A 22,923-nucleotide genomic window follows, 5' to 3' on the forward strand; every position below is an offset into this window, starting at 1 on the left:
CCTGACTCCCTGTTTAGGGTTAGTAGGTTGAAACTAGAGCCTGCCCTTCAGGGAGATTTGACTGGCTTCTCCAATGATGCTTGTAAGTGTAGGTTAATGTTGACCAAAATACATTTACGAGATGGGATAAGTTGGTCTACCGAGCACACACAGGCCCTGGACTTGACACAATGCATTAGGCCTGGACGTAGGTCTGAAGAGACTTGGTCCGACTCTGACACAACCTATACAGTCCTTGCTTGTCTCACAGGCAATGGTTCAATAATTTATGCCTTCGCCTCATTGTCACCAAAAAGGTCATACCTCACCTTACTGATTAAGTCTATCTGAAACTTTAATGCGCACCCCATCCTCCACCGCTGATAACAAATTGATGCGGTGGCTGGTGGGAATGAAACAAGCAATACTCACAGATACCCATGGAGGTGGACGTTCAAGTCCCCCTGCACCGTGCAAGTTCCCAGGTCACTGTTTACTCAGTCAGTGCTGCGCAACATTTAGAAAAACATAGATTTTCTTTGTTCTCTCTTTTCTCATGCCGTTCCTCTTTGTCTCTATTGGGAACCAATCTAGTCTGTTGAAGTCACCTGATACTTGTCTATACAGGGATGAACGCCATAAAAGTTTCAGCCAGCGTGTTAGAATGACTCAATGGGCTCAGTGAGCTCCGTGTAGGATCCCATGTTTAACGCAATGGACGACAGCACTGCCTCTTTTTTATCACAATGCTTTAGTCCTGCTTTGTTAAGATGTTCGACAGACAGTGAGAAATAGCACTCTAAATAGCACCCTCGTCATGGATCATCCATTGAGCTATCCATTTTGGCCAGGTCTCACTTGTGACCTCAATGGTCAAATAGGGTAGTGCTTATATTTGTCCTGCTTCACTGCATGTACAAGCAGGTAACCTGTACGAGTGTGAGACGTGACATAAAAAGTGTTTTTTTGCATATCCAACTCTCCCTGAGTGGGTTCACAGCCAGGGATCAGCGATCCTGGAGCAATTAGAATTAAGTGCTTTCCTCAAGGGCAGATCAACAGATTTCTCACCTTGTCAGCTCGGGGATTTGAAATAGCAACCTTTCGATTACTGGCCCAACGCTATAACAGCTAGGCTACCTGCTGCCCTCTGACCTCAATGGGTCTTCTTGGTTAAATAAAAGTTTAAAGCTGCAATATGTAACTTTTTGGGCGATCTCACCATTCCCGTTGAAAGCAAGTCTAAGAAGCGGTAGATCTGTTCTATCTGCGCTATTTCTAGGCTTTCCGTTCTGATGTTTCATGTTTGCATCTTTTACTTTCGGTTTTGTACACCAGCTTCAAACAGCTCAAAATACAATATTTTTGCTTATGGAAAATATATTTCACAGCGTTATAGATGGTACAATGAGGATAAAGGAAATGGTGGAGCGATTTCTGCATGTTGCACCTTTAATAAATAAAATTCAAAAGTGTTGTACCATTCCTACTCCAGTGGAGGCTGGGGGAGGGGAAAATTAGGGAGCACATCCTCCCAATTTCTCCATCCACCAGCCTCCACTGGCCAGTGCTAGAAAACTTGATCAGTCATCAAGAATAGTGAGAACAGGTGATTGGTTATAATAGGAGGCTAGACTACAGTAAGTAGACTAAAGCCAAATTGCATTAGCGATAATGCATGGTTGTACTGTAGACGAGACTACGCCTCAATCTGAAAGGTGCTGTAAATGTCCACCCTGACAATGAGTTAATTGTATTACTGTGCAGAGGAAGACAGGCACTTTGTGGACTTTTCCAAATGAGGGAGCATCATCAGATACTGAGAGACAGTCCACTATTGGACTGGTTAGTCGTTAGTTAATGGAGGCCATTTTAGGAGGCCCGTGCTGTCTAGGTTTAACTACAAGAGGTGTTGGCAGACGTGTCCTAACGTGCACCTAATCATTATGTGTGTATAGGTAACAATTTGAGTGTAACAGTTAAGTTTGAGGGTCCGATTACAGGTGGCAGGATGACTCTTTGTAAAGTGTCCACATGCAGGGTGCTACTCAACACGTAGAATCGTCAATGAATGAACAGAAAATGATGGCCGATGTTCTGGTCAGAGGCAATAGGACGAACACCCACAGCATATTGTTGGCACAGTGTGTTTCGTCATTTAGTCCCCCTGACCCTTCAAGGACATCATAGACTTACTCACTTGTATGTGTCATATGTGGACTAAATATATCCCTTTAAGAGGTTGCAGAAGGTAAAATTGCAGCAGTTGTCCAACATTGATGATCAACAACAGTATATGTCTGATTAAACCATTTCCTTTTACTATATGTTTGTCTTCCCTGTGGCTCAGTTGGTAGAGCATGGTGTTTGCAATGCCAGCATGGTGTGTGCAATGCCAGGGTTGTGGGTTTGATTCCCACGGGGGGGCCAGTACAAAAACACAAAAAAAAGGCATGAAATGTATGTATTCACTACAGTAAGTCGCTCTGGGTAAGAGTGTCTGCTAAATGACTAAAATGTAAATGAAGGACTGGGACTTAAGTGCTCTGTTACACTTAAGGGATTACATTGATTATAAGTGTTGCAAATTCCTTCAAAATGTAGCTCTAGGCCATATGGTGTCCATAGTAGGACAACCTACTGAGGCTGCCCTAATATGGGTACCATACTCTACAAGATGATTTTTGAATGAGAGTTCCGTGACTAAACCGCTATCTCCCTATGAGACAGTGAAAGTCAATTTCGAACTCATTTTTACCCAATTCAACCCCTGGTCCCTCTGACGGCGCAACTAGCTCTAACCTAGCTTAGAAAATCTCAAGCAAAGATGTATCCCTTGTCCACTCTATTTGGTCTAGTTTTTTCTCTAGTTTTTCAAGTAATTTCTTCAAGTCTGTGTGACCCAGTAAGAGAATGATACAGTAGTGTTAGTACCTGCTGTGCTGGCTAGGCAGCAAGGAGCCAGTGCCGGTAAGTGTGGGTAGTAGATAGCTAACTGACACATTAGCCTCTAGTTCTACTGGCCTTCTAGCAGATAGCTAACTGACACATTATCCTCTAGTTAGCCCACATTAGCCTCTAGTTAGCCCACATTAGCCCACTAGCCTCTAGTGGGCTATACTCGGCCTTGTCTTAGGACGGTAAGTTGGTGGTTGGAGACATCCCTCTAGTGGTGTGGGGGCTGTGCTTTGGCAAAGTGGGTGGGGTTATATCCTGCCTGTTTGGCCCTGTCCGGGGATTTCATCGGATGGGGCCACAGTGTCTCCTGATCCCTCCTGTCTCAGGCTCCAGTATTTATGCTGCAGTAGTTTATGTGTCGGGGGGCTAGGATCAGTCTGTTACATCTGGAGTATTTCTCTTGTCTTATCCGGTGTCCTGTGTGAATTTAAATATGCTCTCTCTAATTCTCTCTCTCTTTCTCTCTTTCTCTCTGAGGACCTGAGCCCTAGGACCATGCCTCAGGACTACCTGGCATGATGACTCCTTGCTGTCCCCAGTCCACCTGGCCGTGCTGCTGCTCCAGTTTCAACTGTTCTGCCTGCGGCTATGGAACCCTGACCTGTTCACCGGACGTGCTTGTTGCACCCTCGACAACTACTATGATTATTATTATTTGACCATGCTGGTCATTTATGAACATTTTAACATCTTGACCATGTTCTGTTATAATATCCACCCAGCACAGCCAGAAGAGGACTGGCCACCCCTCATAGCCTGGTTCCTCTCTAGGTTTCTTCCTAGGTTTTTGGCCTTAATAGGGAGTTTTTCCTAGGGAGTTTTTCCTAGCCACCATGCTTCTTTCACATGCATTGCTTGCTGTTTGGGGTTTTAGGCTGGGTTTCTGTACAGCACTTTGAGATATCAGCTGATGTACGAAGGGCTATATAAATACATTTGATTTGATTTGATTTTAGTTCTACTGGCCTTCTAGTAGATAGCTAACTGACACATTAGCCTCTAGTTCTACTGGCCTTCAAGCAGATAGCTAACTGACACATTAGCCTCTAGTTCTACTGGCCTTCAAGCAGATAGCTAACTGACACATTAGCCTCTAGTTCTACTGGACTTCAAGCAGATAGCTAACTGACACACTAGCCTCTAGTTCTACTGGCTGCCTCCTGGGCGCTGTTTCCCTCTCCGCCCTTGTTCCTACATGATTTACAGTGCCCTGTCAGGTTTCACGCTGCTAGTCTCAGGTTCTAGCCCCAGTATAACTAGATCCCACCATTACCTAAGCACATGGGCTCCCTGGTCTCAGTCTCTCTCTCCATTTCTCTCTCTCTCTCCTCCAGGAACTCAGCAGCCATGTCAATTATTCAAGCCTAACAAGCTGTGGGAACACCAAACTCAATTGTTCATTTTAATTAAATCTCTCTCTTGTTCTTTGCTTTGAGGAAGAAGTGTTAATGCCAACACTCAATAAAAATCTATAAAAATGTTCAACAATGGCTGCACCTCTTGCACAGACTGAGACAACTGAATGTCAACACCCAGATACTCTCCAACTACTACAGCTGTCATATAGAGAGTGTGCCGTCTGTCTGTTTCCTGGGCTGGTACACTGGGCTGTCAGCAGCCAACAAGGGCATCCTCAGGAGGACTGTAAACCTGGGGTCCAAGCTCTGTGGGCTGCAGTGCAGGGGGATTCAGGGCCTCTATAATAGATGGGTAAGGTCTTTTTGGGGGGTATTTTATTAGGATCCCCATTAGCTGTTGAAAAAGTAGCAGTTACTCTCCCTGGGGTCCACAAGGGACATGGCCAAACACATTGTAGAGGATCCTACACACAATCTTGCCCAATGTTTTGAGATTTTGCCCTGTCACTGTTCAGCAAGAATAGGAGCAAGGCAAGTTTCATTCCGATGGCCATCAGGCTGCTGAACAGTAGGACGTAGGGCAGATGTAGGATGCTGAACAGTAGGACATAGGGCAGATGTAGGATGCTGAACAGTGGGACATAGGACAGATGTAGGATGCTGAACAGTGGGACATAGGACAGATGTAGGATGCTGAACAGTGGGACATAGGACAGATGTAGGATGCTGAACAGTAGGACATAGGACAGATGTAGGATGCTGAACAGTGGGACATAGGACAGATGTAGGATGCTGAACAGTAGGACATAGGGCAGATGTAGGATGCTGAACAGTGGGACATAGGACAGATGTAGGATGCTGAACAGTGGGACATAGGACAGATGTAGGATGCTGAACAGTAGGAAATAGGACAGATGTAGGATGCTGAACAGTGGGACATAGGACAGATGTAGGATGCTGAACAGTAGGACATAGGGCAGATGTAGGATGCTGAACAGTGGGACATAGGACAGATGTAGGATGCTGAACAGTGGGACATAGGACAGATGTAGGATGCTGAACAGTAGGACATAGGACAGATGTAGGATGCTGAACAGTGGGACATAGGACAGATGTAGGATGCTGAACAGTGGGACATAGGACAGATGTAGGATGCTGAACAGTGGGACATAGGACAGATGTAGAATGCTGAACAGTGGGACATAGGACAGATGTAGAATGCTGAACAGTAGGACATAGGACAGATGTAGAATGCTGAACAGTGGGACATAGGACAGATGTAGGCACAATACATGGTCGGACAGTAGACTGCAGAGATGGAATAATTATGTTGTACATTAATTATTATCTTTCCAGTGTTTTCCAGTTTGAATGTATTATAGTGTATTGTGTATTGTATCGTTTTGTGTATTTGTATGCTGGCTTCACAAAATGAATTTCCATGCATATCGTATGGTATGGTATGTGGGTTGATGATGTCATGATGTATGGTGTAACAGTAGACTCAGTCCACTAAGACAGAGAGGTCCCTTGACAGGTGAGTGAGGGGAGGAAGGTGGAAGGTGAACCAAACAGGTGTAACATGTTAGAGGAGATGCTGTTGGATCTAATGCTGTGCCAGCTCTCTTGTCTCTGCTGCTTGCTTTCAGGTCATTCCTGGACTGGGGGAACGATTGGGTTTCCAAATTATTTAATCATGTTATCTCCTGTTATTGAAATATTTTATTTAAGCAACTTACAGTACACACAGTTAATTCATTAAATAATCGGGACAGTACCTTGTTTTTTGTTAATATGTCTTCTTAAGTACTTTATTTGTTCAAAGGACAGAGACAGTAGAAAGGGAGACAGATTTTTATTTAACCTTCATTTATCCAGGTTAGTCTGATTGAGATAAAAATCTATTTTTCAAGAGAGACCTGGTCCAACCAAGACAGCAGCAGGGGGGACAATGTTTTAGACAAATATGTAACAACTGACAGACACACCATATATATATTTTTTCAATTACAGAATCATTCAAGCGTCATAGATTTAAAAAATCTATCATATGTATCACCGCATCAAGTCCGAATGACAATCACATTCCTCAGTAACGTGAATCAAATAAACTTTCAAACTCCTCCAAGGAAACAAGCTCCTGCGATTTCCAGCTGGTCTGGAGAGGATTCCAAGACCACAGAGCTGAGTAGCTAAAACACTTTTTGCCATGAGCCATTCTGGTTTTAGAAACTGTTAAAAGTAACTAGGAGTGAGACCATTATTGGTATTTATTTTCTGACCTTATCAAAGAAGAACAGAGAGAAAGAGTCAGTTTTCCCAAAATGGCCTTATAGATCATAGTATACCAATGTTTGAGCCTACATAGAGTCAATGAAGACCAGCCAACAGCACTATAGAGATCACAGTGGCGTGTCAGACGCTTTTGGTTGGTAATTAAACTAAGAGCTGCATGATACACGGAATCAAGTGCCTTCAGGGTAGTGTTTGAGGTCTGCATATAAATGACATCACTGTAGTCCAAGACAGACAGGAATGTACACCGTACCAGCTCTTTTCTGGCCTCCAAAGAAAAACAAGCCTAATGCCGGTAATAAAAACCTATTCTCAACTTGACCTTCTTTACCAGGTTCTCAACATGATTAGTGAAGCTCAGCTTCTCACCCACCCAAACTCCCAGATATTTGTACGTCTTGAATTGCTCTATTGAATTTCCTTCCAAGGTAGTAATGGCATGGTTTTCAGTGTTTAGTATTGGAAAATACCATGTATTTTGTTTTAGAGGAATTCAGAACAAGCTTCAAATCCTACAGATTCTGTTGAATGATGTTAAAAGTTGTTTGAGCTTTTTCAAAAGCCAAAGTCAAACTGCTGCCACTTGAATAGAGAACACTGTCATCCGCACTACAATTTTACATCAACTGTCTCAATATGTCTCCCAATGTTGTTGATCTAGATAATGAACAACAGGGGACATACAATTGATCCTTGAGGAACACCTGAGTGAAGCTCTATGATGTCAGACTTACAACCATCTGCCTTATTAAACTGGGTTCTATTTGACGTGTAGTTCACAAACCACTGTAGAGCATGACCGGTAATCCCAATACACTTCAGTCTCTGCACCAATACGGTAGGGTCCACAGTGTCAAATGCCTTTGACAAATCTATTAACATGGCACAATGCAACTTCTTATTCAGAGCACAGTGAATATCATCTAAAACCATACATGTCGCTGTAACAGTGCTGTGGCTTGACCTGAAACCTGATTGCAAACCATTCAAAATATTGTTTTCCTGGAGGTAGTCTTTAAGCTGCTTATTGACTAGGAACTCTGTTACTTTTGCCATGAGACAATTTAGATATGGGCCAATAGTTATTCTATAGAATGAGATCACTTCCATTCAAAACAGGTAGGACAAAAGCCATCCAATCATCAGTCGAATCAGACCTTCTTTCTTTAGCCCACACAGCACTCCGTTTCCTTATGATTTCAGCTAGTTCACCTGAGAACCAAGGGTAGTCTCTGCCCTTAACTATGCATTGTTTGAAAGGGGCATGCTTGTTGCATACATCCTGGAATGCTATGTGGGAGTAAGAGAAAGCTAATTCAACGGAGGGAGACAGAGGTAGGATTCGTAACCCCGTTGCCAGCGGGTATGCGTGGTCCGGCAGCAGCACTACCACAAGACCAGACTCTGGTACATTGACATTTGCATAGCTATTCAAATATAACCACTCTGTTTTTTTATATTGGGTTCTGCCACTAGAAACCATCCCATAGCCCTAAACATGTAGTTCCAATGGCTCAGTGGGTAGAGTATGGGGCTGGCAAAACCAGGGTTTGAGTCCCGCATGGGCCACATGTACTGAATAAATGTGACATACTGTATACACACACACACACAGACTAGAAACAATGAAAGACACAGTCACACATTCAACCTTTACTGTGAACGTGCACATACACATAAACTCATACAAGTCCCTGTGTGTGTGTGTGTGTGTGTGTGTGTGTGTGTGTGTGTGTGTGTGTGTGTGTGTGTGTGTGTGTGTGTGTGTGTGTGTGTGTGTGTGTGTCTGTGTGTGAATGCTGTATGACTCTCAATGTCAACAGTTCTGTAAGTCACATTGGATAAAACAACTGCTAAATGCCAATCTTATTATTACTAGCTGGACTGAGCTATGACAGCTGGACTGAGCAAATACAGTATACAGGAAGCATAACTGGAAAAGGAAGAAAGACAGACACATTCATCCTTTTGTGTATACACACCACATACACATGCTTAGAAACTCACACTGTACACCTGTCCTGTCTGCACCTATAAGGTTAACGCTACTGCAACATAGGATTTGGCCCTGTGGTCTCAGCAATAATAAACGCAGACTACCTTGTCATTGAAGACATGTGATACTGTCCTTTGGTCTCAAATACACACACATGCACACGCATGCACGCACACACTCACACCTACACACACCTCTTATTTTTCTACCTCTGTGTTTAGCCTACTGCGAGATGCAAATTATGCCAAATGAAATAACCAATGGGATGGAAGTCGCTCTGGATAAGAGCGTCTGCTAAATGACGTAAATGTAAAATGTAAAATGATGATTCCAGGCTCTGCTGAACTCCACATGTCCAGAAATATATATTCAGCTGGGGCCTAGAGTGTTTCCTGGTCCGGTCACATAGTCAGGGGGACTGGGCTAGTGGGCTCTAATGATGAGAGGTCTAGGAGTCTATCAGAGATGTGCTGCTGTGTCATAGAAATTGAGGAGTCATCATGGATTTAAACTGTTTTAGCATGGACATTGCCATTGAGTGCTTCCACCATGCTTCCACCATTTTAAAGTAGTTCAAGTAGTCAACTGGGTGGGGCTTCCTATGGGTTGTAGCCTCAATCAAACTGCCCATGCTGTCACAGACGCTATAATAGCACAGATATAAAGACGAGTCCTCTATCTATCTCTATGTGGTATGCTGACGTCTTTCCCTTTCCCTGCTTCTCCAAATGTCTTCCTGGTGGTAGGAGGCCCTCTAGTGGAGGCATGATGGAGTGCAGTAGAACAGTATTTCAGGATTCTTCCTGAGGATCAGTGGTGATTTTAGCATGTAAACCTTGGTGGGGCAAACTAAACATTTTTTTATGCATGCCAGCAAAGACACAACACAACACTAAACAATACATTCATTGCACTATAACGGTGACAAACGATGCACACAAACTGTTAGGGCCTACATAAAGCTGTCCCAACAGCAGAGCTCTGTTTTCAGCACCATGGAGTGAATCCTTACCATCACAACATCAGCTGAGCCTTGTCTGGCAGCGAAACAGTTCATTCAGCCTCATTTACTGCCTTTAAAAAAAACATGAAATACAAATAGTCCGGATAGCCATTTGATTAGCTGTTCAGGAGTCTTATGGCTTGGGGGTAGAAGCTGCTATGAAGCCTTTTGGACCTAGACTTGTCGATCCGGAACAGCTTCCCGTGCGGTAGCAGAAAGAACGTTCTATGACTAGGGTGGCTGGAGTTAGGGCCTTCCTCTGACACCGCCTGGTATAGAGGTCCTGGATGTCAGGAAGCTTGGCCCCGATCTGGTACCCCTGTATATACAGTAATACATTCTTGTATTTTATACTCACTACCCTCTGTAGCGCCTTGCGGTCAGAGGCCGAGCAGTTGCCATACCAGGCGGTGATGCAACCAGTCAGGATGCTCTCAATGGTGCAGCTGTAAAACTTTTTGAGGATCTGAGGACCACAATTTTTCAGTCTCCTGAGGGGGAATAGGTGTTGTCGTGCCCTCTTCATGACTGTCTTGGTGTGTTTGGTCCATGATAGTTTGTTGGTTATGTGGACACTAAAGAACTTGAAGCTCTCAACCTGCTCCACTACATCCCTGTCGATGAGAATGGGGGCGTGCTCCGTCCTCTTTTTCCTGTAGTCCACAATCATCTCCTTTGTCTTGATCATGTTGAGTGAGAGGTTGTTTACCTGGCACCACAATGCCAGGTCTCTGACCTCCTCCCTATTGGCTGTCTCATCGTTGTGTGTGATCAGGCCTACCACTGTTGTGTTGTCGGCAAACTTAATGATGGTGTAGGAGTCATGCTTTGCCATGCAGTCATGGGTGAACAGGGAGTACAGGAGGAGACATAGCACGCACCCCTGAGGGGCCCCCGTGTTGAGGATCAGGATCAGCTGGGAAAGGGCAGTGTGGAGTGCAATAGAGATTGCATCATCTGTGGATCTGTTGGCACGGTATGAAAATAAGAGTGGGTTTCTGGGATAATGGTGTTGATGTGAGTCATGACCAGCCTTTCAAAGCACTTCATGGCTACAGATGTGATTGCTACGGGTCGGTAGTCATTTAGGCAGGTTAACCTGGTGTTCTTGGGCACAGGGACTATGGTGGTTTGCTTGAAACATGTTGATATTACAGACTCGGTTAGGGACAGGTTGAAAATGTCAGTAAAGACACTTGCCAGTTGGTCAGCGCATGCTCGGAGTACACATCCTGGTAATCACACAGTCGTACGGAACAGCTGATGCTCTCATGCATGCTTCAGTGTTGCTTGCCTTGAAGCGAGCATAGAAGTAATTTAGCTTGTCTGGTAGGCTCGTGTCACTGGGCAGCTCACGGCTGTGCTTCCCTTTGTAGTCCATAATAGTTTGCAAGCCCTGCCACATCCGACGAGCATCGGAGACAGTGTAGTACGATCCAATCTTAATCCTGTATTGACGCTTGCCTGTTTGATGGTTCATCTGAGGTCATAGTGGGATTTCTTATAAGCGTCCGGGTTAGAGTCCTGCTCCTTGAAAGCGGCAGCTCTACCCTTTAGCTCAGTGCGGATGTTGCCTGTAATCCATGGCTTCTGTTTGGGGCATGTACGTGCGGTCACTGTGGGGACAATGTCATCGATGCACTTATTGATGGGGTGGCAGGTAGCCTAGTGGTTAGAGCGTTGGGCCAGTAACCCAAGCTGATTGAATCCCCAAGCTGACAAGGTAAAAATCTGTCGTTCTGCCCCTGAACAAGGCAGTCAACCCACTGTTCCCCGGTAGGCCGTCATTGTAAATAAGAATTTCTTCTTAACTGACTTGCCTAGTTAAATAAAGGTTGAATAAAAAAATTACAAATTAATTGATGAAGCCAGTGACTGATGTGGTGTACTCCTCAATGCCATCGGAAGAATCCCGGAACATATTCCAGTCTATGCTAGCATAACAGTTCGGTAGCTTAGCACATGCGTCATCTGAACATTTCCGATTGAGCGAGTCACTGGTACTACCTGCTTTAGTTTTTGCTTGTGAGCAGGAAACAGGTGGATAGAGTTCTGGTCAGATGTGCCAAATGGAGGACGAAAGAGAGCTTTGTACACGTCTCTGTATCTAGAGTAAAGGTGGTCTAGAGTTTTTTTCCTCTGGTTGCACATGTAACATGCTGGTAGAAATTAGGTAAAACGGATTTAAGTTTCCCTGCATTAAAGTCCCCGAGCCACTAGGAGCCTCTGGATTAGCTTTTTCTTATTTGCTTATGGCCTTATACAGCTCGTTGAGTGTGGTCTTAACGCCAGCATCGGTTTGTGCTGGTAAATAGACAGCTACGAAAAATAGAGATGAAAACTCTTGGTAAATAGTGTGGTCTACTGCTTATCATGAGATACTCTACCTCAGGCGAGCAAAACCTTGAGACTTCCTTAATATTAGATTTTGTACACCAGTTGTTATTTACAAATAGACACAGACCGCCACCCCTTATCTTACCGGAGGCAGCTGTTCTATCTTGCTAATGCACCGAAAACCCAGCCAGCTGTATGTTATCCATGTAGTCGTTCAGCTACGACGTGGTGAAACAAGATATTACAGTTTTTAATGTCCCGGAGGTAAGATAGTCTTGATCGGATATCATCCATTTTTTATGAAATTATTGCACGTTGGCTAAAAGGACTGATGGTAGAGGCGGATCCTTACAAGGCACCCGAACCTACGTCCCCGATATCTCCGTCTCTTCTTCATGAGAATGACGGGGATTTGGTCCTTGTCGGGGATCTGAAGTAAATCCTTTACCGCCGACTCGTTAAAGAAAAAATCTTCGTCCTGTACGAGGTGAGTAATCACTGTCCTCATATCCAGAAGCTCTTCTCGGTCATAATAGACGGTGGCAGAAACATTATGTACAAAATAAGTTACAAATAACGTGAAAAAACACACACAATAGAACAATTTGTTAGGAGCCCGTAAAACGGCAGCCATCTCCTCCGGCGCCATTGATCCGGGGCGCAGTGGCTCCTTAGCACTCATTGTTGAATTTGCGATTTCCAACTTGTTGTGTAATGTTTATGTCGAAAGGCCGATGAGCACCAACACGTTTTATCTATAATATCTCTTCATATGAAAAGGATTTGCCAGTAGATTGCCAGTTTTATGCATGATGATGACTGCTTGTCTGGCTTGCTAGCTAAGATTTTGGGCACTTCTAATGTAAGTCTATGGCAGCACCCAAGGTGCTTGAATTTTCGAGCTCTACCTGTAGACTTTGTGGTGACGTAGTGTCCCCATGAGTGACAGAACACTGAGCCAATCACAGCGCAACTAGAGAATATTACCAACCCCTGCACTCACTATTTTCCGCTGGCTGCCCCACCACAACAGAAAGTGCTGAGCTAGGCTGAAACACCTGCATTTTGGAGCTGCTTTACACAAGGAAACAAAAAAGAGACCATGTTTGTATGCGGATTTATTAACTCAATTATCTATATATTTTTTACTGATATGTGACACGTATTAATGCCAAAATAACGTGCAAAACAGGAAGAATATATATACACTGCTCAAAAAAATAAAGGGAACACTTAAACAACACAATGTAACTCCAAGTCAATCACACTTCTGTGAAATCAAACTGTCCACTTAGGAAGCAACACTGATTGACAATAAATTTCACATGCTGTTGTGCAAATGGAATAGACAACAGGTAGAAATGATAGGCAATTAGCAAGACACCCCCAATAAAGGAGTGGTTCTGCAGGTGGGGACCACAGACCACTTCTCAGTTCCTATGCTTCCTGGCTGATGTTTTGGTCACTTTTGAATGCTGGCGGTGCTTTCACTCTAGTGGTAGCATGAGACGGAGTCTACAACCCACACAAGTGGCTCAGGTAGTGCAGCTCATCCAGGATGGCACATCAATGCGAGCTGTGGCAAGAAGGTTTGCTGTGTCTGTCAGCGTAGTGTCCAGAGCATGGAGGCGCTACCAGGAGACAGGGCAGTACATCAGGAGACGTGGAGGAGGCCGTAGGAGGGCAACAACCCAGCAGCAGGACCGCTACCTCCGCCTTTGTGCAAGGAGGAGCAGGAGAAGCACTGCCAGAGCCCTGCAAAATGACCTCCAGCAGGCCACAAATGTGCATGTGTCTGCTCAAACTGTCAGAAACAGACTCCATGAGGGTGGTATGAGGGCCCAGCGTCCACAGGTGGGGGTTGTGCTTACAGCCCAACACCGTGCAGGACGTTTGGCATTTGCCAGAGAACACCAAGATTGGCAAATTCGCCACTGGCGCCCTGTGCTCTTCACAGATGAAAGCAGGTTCACACTGAGCACGTGACAGACGTGACAGAGTCTGGAGACGCTGTGGAGAACGTTCTGCTGCCTGCAACATCCTCCAGCATGACCGGTTTGGCGGTGGGTCAGTCATGGTGTGGGGTGGCATTTCTTTGGGGGGCTGCACAGCCCTCCATGTGCTCACCAGAGGTAGCCTGACTGCCATTAGGTACCGAGATGAGATCCCCAGACCCCTTGTGAGACCATATGCTGGTGCAGTTGGCCCTGGGTTCCTCCTAATGCAAGACAATGCTAGACCTCATGTGGCTGGAGTGTGTCAGCAGTTCCTGCAAGAGGAAGGCATTGATGCTATGGACTGGCCTGCCCGTTCCCCAGACCTGAATCCAATTGAGCACATCTGGGACATCATGTCTCGCTGCATCCACCAATGCCACGTTGCACCACAGACTGTCCAGGAGTTGGCGGATGCTTTAGTCCAGGTCTGGGAGGAGATCCCTCAGGAGACCATCCGCCACCTCATCAGGAGCATGCCCTGGCATTGTAGGGAGGTCATACAGGCACGTGGAGGCCACATACACTACTGAGCCTCATTTTGACTTGTTTTAAGGACATTACATCAAAGTTGGATCAGCCTGTAGTGTGGTTTTCCACTTTAATTTTGAGTGTGACTCCAAATCCAGACCTCCATGGGTTGATCAATTGGATTTCCATTGATTGTTTTTGTGTGATTTTGTTGTCAGCACATTCAACTATGTAAAGAAAAAAGTATTTAATAAGATTATTTATTTCATTCAGATCTAGGATGTGTTGTTTAAATGTTCCCTTTATTTTTTTGAGCAGTATATATATTTTAGCTAAACTGGTTGTCTTCCCACCTGCCCTGAATGACGCGTCGCCACTGATGCTGATATTAAGCAATAACTGCAGAAGCTACAGTATATTAGACCAGGACTAGTCTGCATAGAGAGAAATGTTCTTTATACACACAAAATCGTACCTGGTCCGGACGGACCTGATCAAATCAAAGATGTCGGCTAGCAGCTAACGTAACTCCTCTCAGAGCAAATCACTTTCACCGGATGTGACGTAAGACACCGAGTCGTGCATCCTTCCTTTCGGTCGCAGGCTGCACGTAGCTGCAGCGGTCTGACAAGTAAGGTCCCCAGAAGTCAGCTGTTGCTGGAATATTGGTTCTTTTGGAGGGCACTAACCACCCAACAATATGGCCATGTACCAGGTAAAGCCCGTCTTTGGGGATGACATAAAGATTGATTTGCCAACCTGCATGTACAAGTTGCCGAATATCCACGCGCAGAGAAGTGCAAGTGGCTGCTCCGAACATGCGCTTCAGGTAACTAACGTTATTTGAATTCCGACCATAAATGGACTAGCTAATCTCACTAATGTTATGAATTAACTAGCCAGCTAATAAATGTGACATTTTGTCGTCAAAAATTCAGCTAACGTTGCATAGCCCCACAACAATAACAGTTAGTTAATTATCTGGCAAATTATCTAACGTTAGCCTAGCTTCAACCCTACCGATCTCCTATTCGGCTGATGCAATGATGTGTGGCTGACTAACGTTAGTTGAGTTAACTACTGTAGCTAGATGTTTTGGTTGTGCCCCCCAGAATTTGTGACAGGACGTTACTAGTACACTACTCAAAAATGATATTTTCCTCTACAGAGTTAGATAGATTTTAGCAGCCAGCATATGATTGGCCCAGGTCAGACATTTTGTGTCCTAGACTGAATCTGGATTATATGGGTGGGTGTAACTGACTGCCAGTAATTTACTACTGTAGCTAGCTAGCTAACGTTAGCGAGACAGCAGCAAAAACATGTCATTATACAGTATGATGAACAACTAGGTTATATAGCCGAGTAGTAATTTCTAGTAGCCTTTTTCTATATGAAGGTATGCCATGTAGGCTAATGGATTCAGCCATAGCCGAGCCTTATATTATAATGTTGCTAGCTGGCTATAGAAATGGCTCTGAATTCAGCCTTATCAACAATGACTCCCTGTTTACAATCATCAGACCAAATTATCTAGCTAGTTTATAAGAATGCCTCAATGACACATTTCTGTTTTCACATTTGGTGTTTTGTTGACAGCTCACCTAAATATTTCCTCAGGAAACACAGCTTTCTTGGCAATCAATCCCTTCACCTTTCTCAGTATTCATTCCCCCTCAAACAATTATCTGCTTGACTATGTAGTCCCTCAGTGTGACAAAGGCCTAACCAATGTTGCACTGAAAGTTGCTAATATTGTGTTGATTCGATCACAGTAAAGGGAAACGTTGTGTTCGGGGGAGCTGCGTGCCTGCCTGCAGCTTGGAGGGAACATTGGGCCTAACATGAATGATCATGTAATGTGTGTGTATTGTGTTAACATGTTTCTTTCACAGGGCCCTGAGGGCAGCATGGGTGTGTGTGTTTGTGGCAGGGTGTGTTTACGTTGTCTTTTTGTCTTGAATAACAGACAGGTGGACCCTGCAGTACAGGCTTTGGAGCTGCGGCAGCATAAAATCAAGTGTGACCGCTGATGTGTGCGTTTGTCGTAATGTGCTATATATATGTGTTAACCATAGCTCTCCACCCCCCCCCCCCCCCACCCCCCCGGTAGAATGGAGGGACAGAGGTGGACCCTGCGTTCAGAGACCTGGAGGTACGTCAGGATAAGATCATGCGCAGGCTCTATGAACTGAAGGCAGCCGTGGATGGCCTGGCCAAGACTGTGACCACACCCGACGCTGATCTGGACCAGACTGTGACCTCTCTCTCCCAGAGCCCCACAGCCACAGCCTTTAGAGGCACTGCAGACCTGGACTCCCTACTGGGCAAGGTGAGGAATAGAGCTCTTGTCAATTAGAGCTCTGATAGGAATTGAGCTCTTGTCTGTTAGAGATCTTATAGGAATAGAGCTCGTGTCTGTTAGGGATCTTATAGGAATAGAGCTCGTGTCTGTTAGAGATCTTATAGGAATAGAGCTCGTGTCTGTTAGAGATCTTATAGGAATAGAGCTCATGTCTGTTAGGGATCTTATAGGAATAGAGCTCGTGTCTGTTAGAGATCTTATAGGAATAGAGCTCGTGTCTGTTAGGGATCTTATAGGAATAGAGCTCGTGTCTGTTAGGGATCTTATAGGAATAGAGCTCGTGTCTGTTAGGGATCTTATAGGAATAGAGCTCGTGTCTGTTAGGGATCTTATAGGAATAGAGCTCGTGTCTGTTAGGGATCTTATAGGAATAGAGCTCGTGTCTGTTAGGGATCTTATAGGAATAGAGCTCGTGTCTGTTAGGGATCTTATAGGAATAGAGCTCGTGTCTGTTAGAGATCTTATAGGAATAGAGCTCGTGTCTGTTAGGGATCTTATAGGAATAGAGCTTGTGTCTGTTAGAGATCTTATAGGAATAGAGCTCGTGTCTGTTAGGGATCTTATAGGAATAGCAATTCATTAAGTTGAGTTTTGTCAATACTCCGCTTAATTTGTCTATTTCGGCTGTGCCACGACTCAAGTTTGGTGGAAACGCCTTATGAGGGTATCATCATAATTTGTTCTGTACCCATTAGGACCTGGGTGCCCTCCGGGACATTGTGATCAACGCCAATCCGGCACGACCGCCCCTTACCCTGCTGGTGCTCCACGCAATGCTGTGCAAGCGCTACCGGGTGCTCTCCAGCGTGCATGTCCACTCGTCAGTTTCCGGTGTGCCCGCGCAGCTCCTCTCCTGCCTGGGGCCGCGCCACGCAGACAGCTACGTCCGCCAGCGTTTCCAGCTAGGCTTCACCCTTATATGGAAAGATGGTGAGGATGGGGGTAGTAAAAGAGTAGAAGGTTTAGAGTGGGGACGGTAGGTGGAGAAATATGGGGTGGGCAGATTGGGTTAAGTGAAGGGGTTGGAGAGACTGGGTAGAAAAACAGGGGAATGTTAGGAGGGGGGGTAGAAAGAGTAGTGGAGTGAGAGACAGGGTATGGCTAGGAATGTCACCTAGCTTTGAACTGACGTGACTGAGCTAGATTAGGGAGATGTGATTTCAGACGTACTAGTATCGCTCACCATTTACTATTCATATGTATAGACAATGTGTCCTTTCATTGTTAGGTGCTTTCAACATTTTTAACACCTATTTAGATTATCTCTGGAGTAAATATACCTTTCTCCTCTTGTCCCTTACCCTCTCTCTGTCTCCCCTCTCTCTCTGTCTCCCCTCTCGCTCTCTCTCTGTCTCCCCCTCTCTCTGTCTCCCCTCTCTCTCTCTCTCTCTCTCTCTCTCTCTCTCTCTCTCTCTCTCTCTCTCTGTCTCTCTCTCTCTCTGTATCTCTCTGTATCTCTAGTCTCCAAACTGCAGATGAAGTTCAGCATTCAGAACATGTGCCCCATCGAGGGCGAGGCCAACGTGGCGCGCTTCTTGTTCCGCCTCGTTGCCCCTTACCCCAGCGACCCCGCCCTGGCTACACTGGTGGACAGTTGGGTGGACACAGCCTTCTTCCAGCTGGCCGAGGGCAGCGCTAAGGAGCGGTCAGCAGTCCTCCGCGCCCTCAACGGCGCTTTGGGTCGCGACCCCTGGCTGGCCGGTCCCGAGCTCTCGCTGGCTGACATCGCCTGTTACTGCTGCGTCCTCCAGACAGGCCCCGCCGCCTCTTCTCCGGCCAACGTCCAGCGCTGGCTTAAAGCGTGTGAGAACCTGGGCCACTTTGGCCCCGCCCACCCTCTACTGCAGTGACCACAACTGCCTAGCAGATCTCAGGGTGCTTTCAGGGAGTAGGTAGAAGATACCCACTAGCCATTGATCCAGAGTCAGATATTGCCCCAGTCCCCTTGTTGGGAATAGAGGTTTGGGGGTGAAGTAGTAGTCTGACCCTAGATTTGTGTAAGGGTGACTTCTACCTGCAGCGCCACCAGGGCCCAGCCTATGGGATTTAACTGTATCTCTGCACTGTGCTCAGAACGAAAAGGGAATAATTGAATGTCACATCCCAATACTCTAGAAATGCTCCCTTACTCACTTGTGTATCTAAGCTTTGCAATGACTGAACAGATATAGAGAGTGAAGGCGGTATGGTGGTGCCGGAAATAGCATTGTTTCTGACACATTACTTTCACCTGTTTTTAGTCATTGTGGATTGTTGATTTCTTGAAGGGAGCATTTTAAGTTGATTTGGACGCTGCCATGGGCATGAATTGAATTCTAAAAGGGCTGTAAACACAGTTCTCCCTCCCTCGTGCCTAACAAGATGATCTAACCAGATGGGGGGGGGGGGGGGGGGGGGTGTGTGTGTGTGGTAATGGGGTGTGACTTGCTGTTTAACTAAAGAAGCGGTTGAAAAATGTGACGCAACAGGACCTACTGGTGTGATATCTACAGTATGAAAAGTAAAACTTTGTAGCGTTTTTGTTCTTAAATCACTAAAATGTCCACTTTGGATCAAACTTTGAACTGTGGTTTCCCCCGTTTCTTTTGTCAGTATGTATGGTTAGTTTCAGCTTTCATTCATCGCTTGAACCTTCACTTATATAACCTGAGAAAGAATGAGACTGTTACTTTGTGACATCGATGAGTGTAACTGTACAAAACATTAGAAACACCTGCTCTTTCCATGACAGACTGACCAGGTGAATCCAGGTGAAATGTCACCTGTTAAATCCACTTCAATCAGTGTAGATGAAGGGGAGGAGACAGGTTAAAGAAGGATTTTTAAACCTTGAGACAATTGAGACATGGATTGTGTATATGTGCCATTCAAAGGGTGAATGGGCAAGACAAAATATTTAAGTGCCTTTGAGCGGGGTATGGTAGTAGGTGCCAGGCGCACCGGTTTGTGTCAAGAACTGCAACGCTGCTGAGTTTTTCAAATCAAATTTATTTATATAGCCCTTCATACATCAGCTGATATCTCAAAGTGCTGTACAGAAACCCAGCCTAAAACCCCAAACAGCAAGCAATGCATGTGAAAGAAGCACGGTGGCTAGGAAAAACTCCCTAGAAAGGCCAAAACCTAGGAAGAAACCTAGAGAGGAACCAGGCTATGAGGGGTGGCCAGTCCTCTTCTGGCTGTGCCGGGTGGATATTATAACAGAACATGGTCAAGATGTTAAAATGTTCATAAATGACCAGCATGGTCAAATAATAATAATCATATAATAATAATAATTTTCATGCTCAACAGTCTCCCATGTGTATCAAGAATGGTCCACCACCCAAAGGGCATCCAGCCAACTGGAGTCAACATGGGCCAGTATCCCTATGGAATGCCCTGATGAAATGAGGCTGTTCTGAGAGCAGAAGAGGGGCTAAGTCAATATTAGGACAGCGTTCCTAATGTTTTGTACACTCAGTGTATGTGTTAGGTGTTACACACAGAATGACCTTGAAGGGATAGTTCACCCACATTACAAAATGACCTCTTGGTTTCCTCCAGGCCTTGTTTTGTATCACTTTCCAATTATAAAACTGGGGGGGCAAAAATGCAATTTCAGAATGTGTGGGTGGGGCATGTCCCCCCGTTCCCAGTAAAAGTTGTGCCCCTGGTTTCCTTACCATACCAGAAGTCTATGGACAAGGTCAGACATCAATCTATGCTCTGGTTTACCTGGTCACTGTCTCCAAATGACAACTTTTTAGCATATGTGGCACAAATCCAATGCAAGTCAATATCCCCTATATTAGGTTTTCTTTGCGCTTCATGTCTGCATCATCTTAAAGTAACTTAATTGAGCTACACAATCAATTTTAGACTGAGATGAATATGAACTTAATGCCACATCTGATCTATTGTAAGTTAGGTTGGTAAAGCAAGCACTAACTACTGCAGTAGGTTGTATGGGGTTTCACAGCTGGTGACAAACACTAAGAAGAGGAACAGAATGTACTGTCTGGCTGAAACACTTTTATTATGTCATCACATAATGGTATTTCTATATTCTTCCTAGACTCTCAAAGTTATTTTCTATATTATGTTCTATATTAAACCCAGTGGTAGAAAAACTACCCAATTGTCATATCTGAGTAAAAGTAAAGATACCTTAATAGAAAGTGACTCAAGTTATAGTGAAAGTCACCCAGAAAAATATTACTTAAGTAAAAGTTTAAAAATAGTTTTTGAATATTTGGTTTTGAATATACTTAAGTATCAAATGTAATTGGTTAAATGTACTTAATTATCAAAGTAAAGTTATAACTCATTTCAAATTCCTTATTAAGCAAATACTTTTGTATCAGTACTTTTGATACTTAAGTATATTTTTGCAATTACATTTACTTTTGATACTGAACTATATTTAAAACCAAATACTTTAACTTTTACTCAAGTAGTATTTTACTGGGTAACTTTCACTTTTACTTGAGTATGAGAATTGGGTACTTTTTCCACCACTGACTAGTACTTTTGGGTGTCAAGAAAAATGTATCTAAAGTACATTATTTTTTATTAGGAATGAAGTGAAGTAAAAGTTGTCAGATACCCCAAAAAACGATTTAATTACCTAAATGCACCACTGATTAAACCAAATTAATCTGGATTGCCAAGAAAGTGTAAATTATTCAGTAGTACCCCATCTGTCCAATAGGTGGCAGGTGAGTCATTTACTATGGCTTGACAAACTAATCTTTTTGCCCATCCAGGTTTTTCACAGATCAGTTCATATAACGCAGTATGCCAAGAGGTGGGAACAGAATAATCCAGCAGGTAAAAAGTTAATTGTTTCTACTATAGACACTTTTCCAAAAGACATTCAGTAAACATTCATGTAAACTCAGCAAAAAAAGAAACGTCCTCACTGTCAACTGTGTTTATTTTCAGCAAACTTAGCATGTGTACATATTTGTATGAACATAACAAGATTCAATAACTGAGACAGAAACTGAACAAGTTCCACAGTCATGTGACTAACAGAAATTGAATAATGTGTCCCTGAACAAAGGGGGGGTCAAAATCAAAAGTAACAGTCAGTATCTGGTGTGGCCACCAGCTGCATTAAGTACTGCAGTGCATCTCATGGACTACACCAGATTTTCCAGTTTTTGCTGTGAGATGTTACCCCGCTCTTCCACCAAGGCACCTGCAAGTTCCCGGACATTTCTGTGGGGAATGACCCTAGGCCTCACCCTCCGATCCAACAGGTCCCAGACGTCCTCAATGGGATTGAGATCCGGGCTCTTCGCTGGCCATGCAGAACACTGACATTCCTTTCTTGCAGGAAATGATGCACAGAACGAGCAGTATGGCTGGTGGCATTGGCATGCTGGAGGGCTATGTCAGGATGAGCCTGCAGGAAGGGTACCACATGAGGGAGGAGGATGTCTTCCCTGTAATGCACAGCGTTGCGATTGCCTGCAATGACAACAAGCTCAGTCTGATGATGCTGTGACACACCGCCCCAAACCATGACGGACCCTCCAAATCGATCCCTCTCCAGAGTACAGGCCTCGGTATAACGCTTCTTCCTTCGACGATAAACGCAAATCCGACCATCACCCCTGGTGAGACAAAACCGCGACTCGTAAGTGAAGAGCACTTTTTGCCAGTCCTGTCTGGTCCAGCAACGGTGGGTTTGTGCCCATAGGCGACGTCGTTGCCGGTGATGTCTGGTGAGGACCTGTCTTACAACAGGCCTACAAGCTCTCAGTCCAGCCTCTCTCAGCCTATTGCGGACAGTCTGAGCACTGATGGAGGGATTGTGCGTTCCTGGTGTAACTCGGGCAGTTGTTGTTGCCATCCTGTCCCGCAGGTGTGATGTTTGGATGTACCGATCCTGTGCAGGTGTTGTTACACGTGGTCTGCAACTGCGTGGACGATCAGCTGTCCGTCCTGTCTCCCTGTAGCGCTGTCTTAGGCGTCTCACAGTACGGACATTGCTATTGCCCTGGCCACATCTGCAGTCCTCATGCCTCCTTGCAGCATGCCTAAGGAACGTTCACGCAGATGAGCAGGGACCCTGGGCAGCTTTCTTTTGGTGTTTTTCAGAGTCAGTAGAAAGGCCTCTTTAGTGTCCTAAGTTTTCATAACTGTGACCTTAATTGCCTACCGTCTGTAAGCTGTTA

At 44.8% G+C, this 22,923-nt stretch overlaps 1 protein-coding gene across 2 annotated transcripts; it reads left to right on the forward strand.

Moving 5' to 3' along the window:
- Positions 1-14,964: 14,964 nt before the first annotated feature.
- Positions 14,965-18,934, forward strand: LOC106606656 (aminoacyl tRNA synthase complex-interacting multifunctional protein 2). 2 transcript variants are annotated; one of them, XM_014202997.3, is made up of 4 exons: positions 14,965-15,220; positions 16,505-16,723; positions 17,452-17,686; positions 18,218-18,934. In XM_014202997.3, the coding sequence occupies exons 1-4, from the start codon at positions 15,092-15,094 to the stop codon at positions 18,604-18,606; spliced, it is 972 nt and encodes a 323-aa protein (XP_014058472.2). In that variant the 5' UTR covers positions 14,965-15,091; the 3' UTR covers positions 18,607-18,934. The 2 variants fall into 2 exon arrangements, with proteins under 2 accessions (XP_014058472.2, XP_014058473.2); XM_014202998.3 differs by having other exon boundaries at positions 14,972-15,106.
- Positions 18,935-22,923: the final 3,989 nt, after the last annotated feature.

Source organism: Salmo salar, chromosome 06 (assembly GCF_965601325.2).
Source record: "Salmo salar chromosome 06, fSalSal1, whole genome shotgun sequence".
Taxonomy (NCBI): domain Eukaryota; kingdom Metazoa; phylum Chordata; class Actinopteri; order Salmoniformes; family Salmonidae; genus Salmo; species Salmo salar.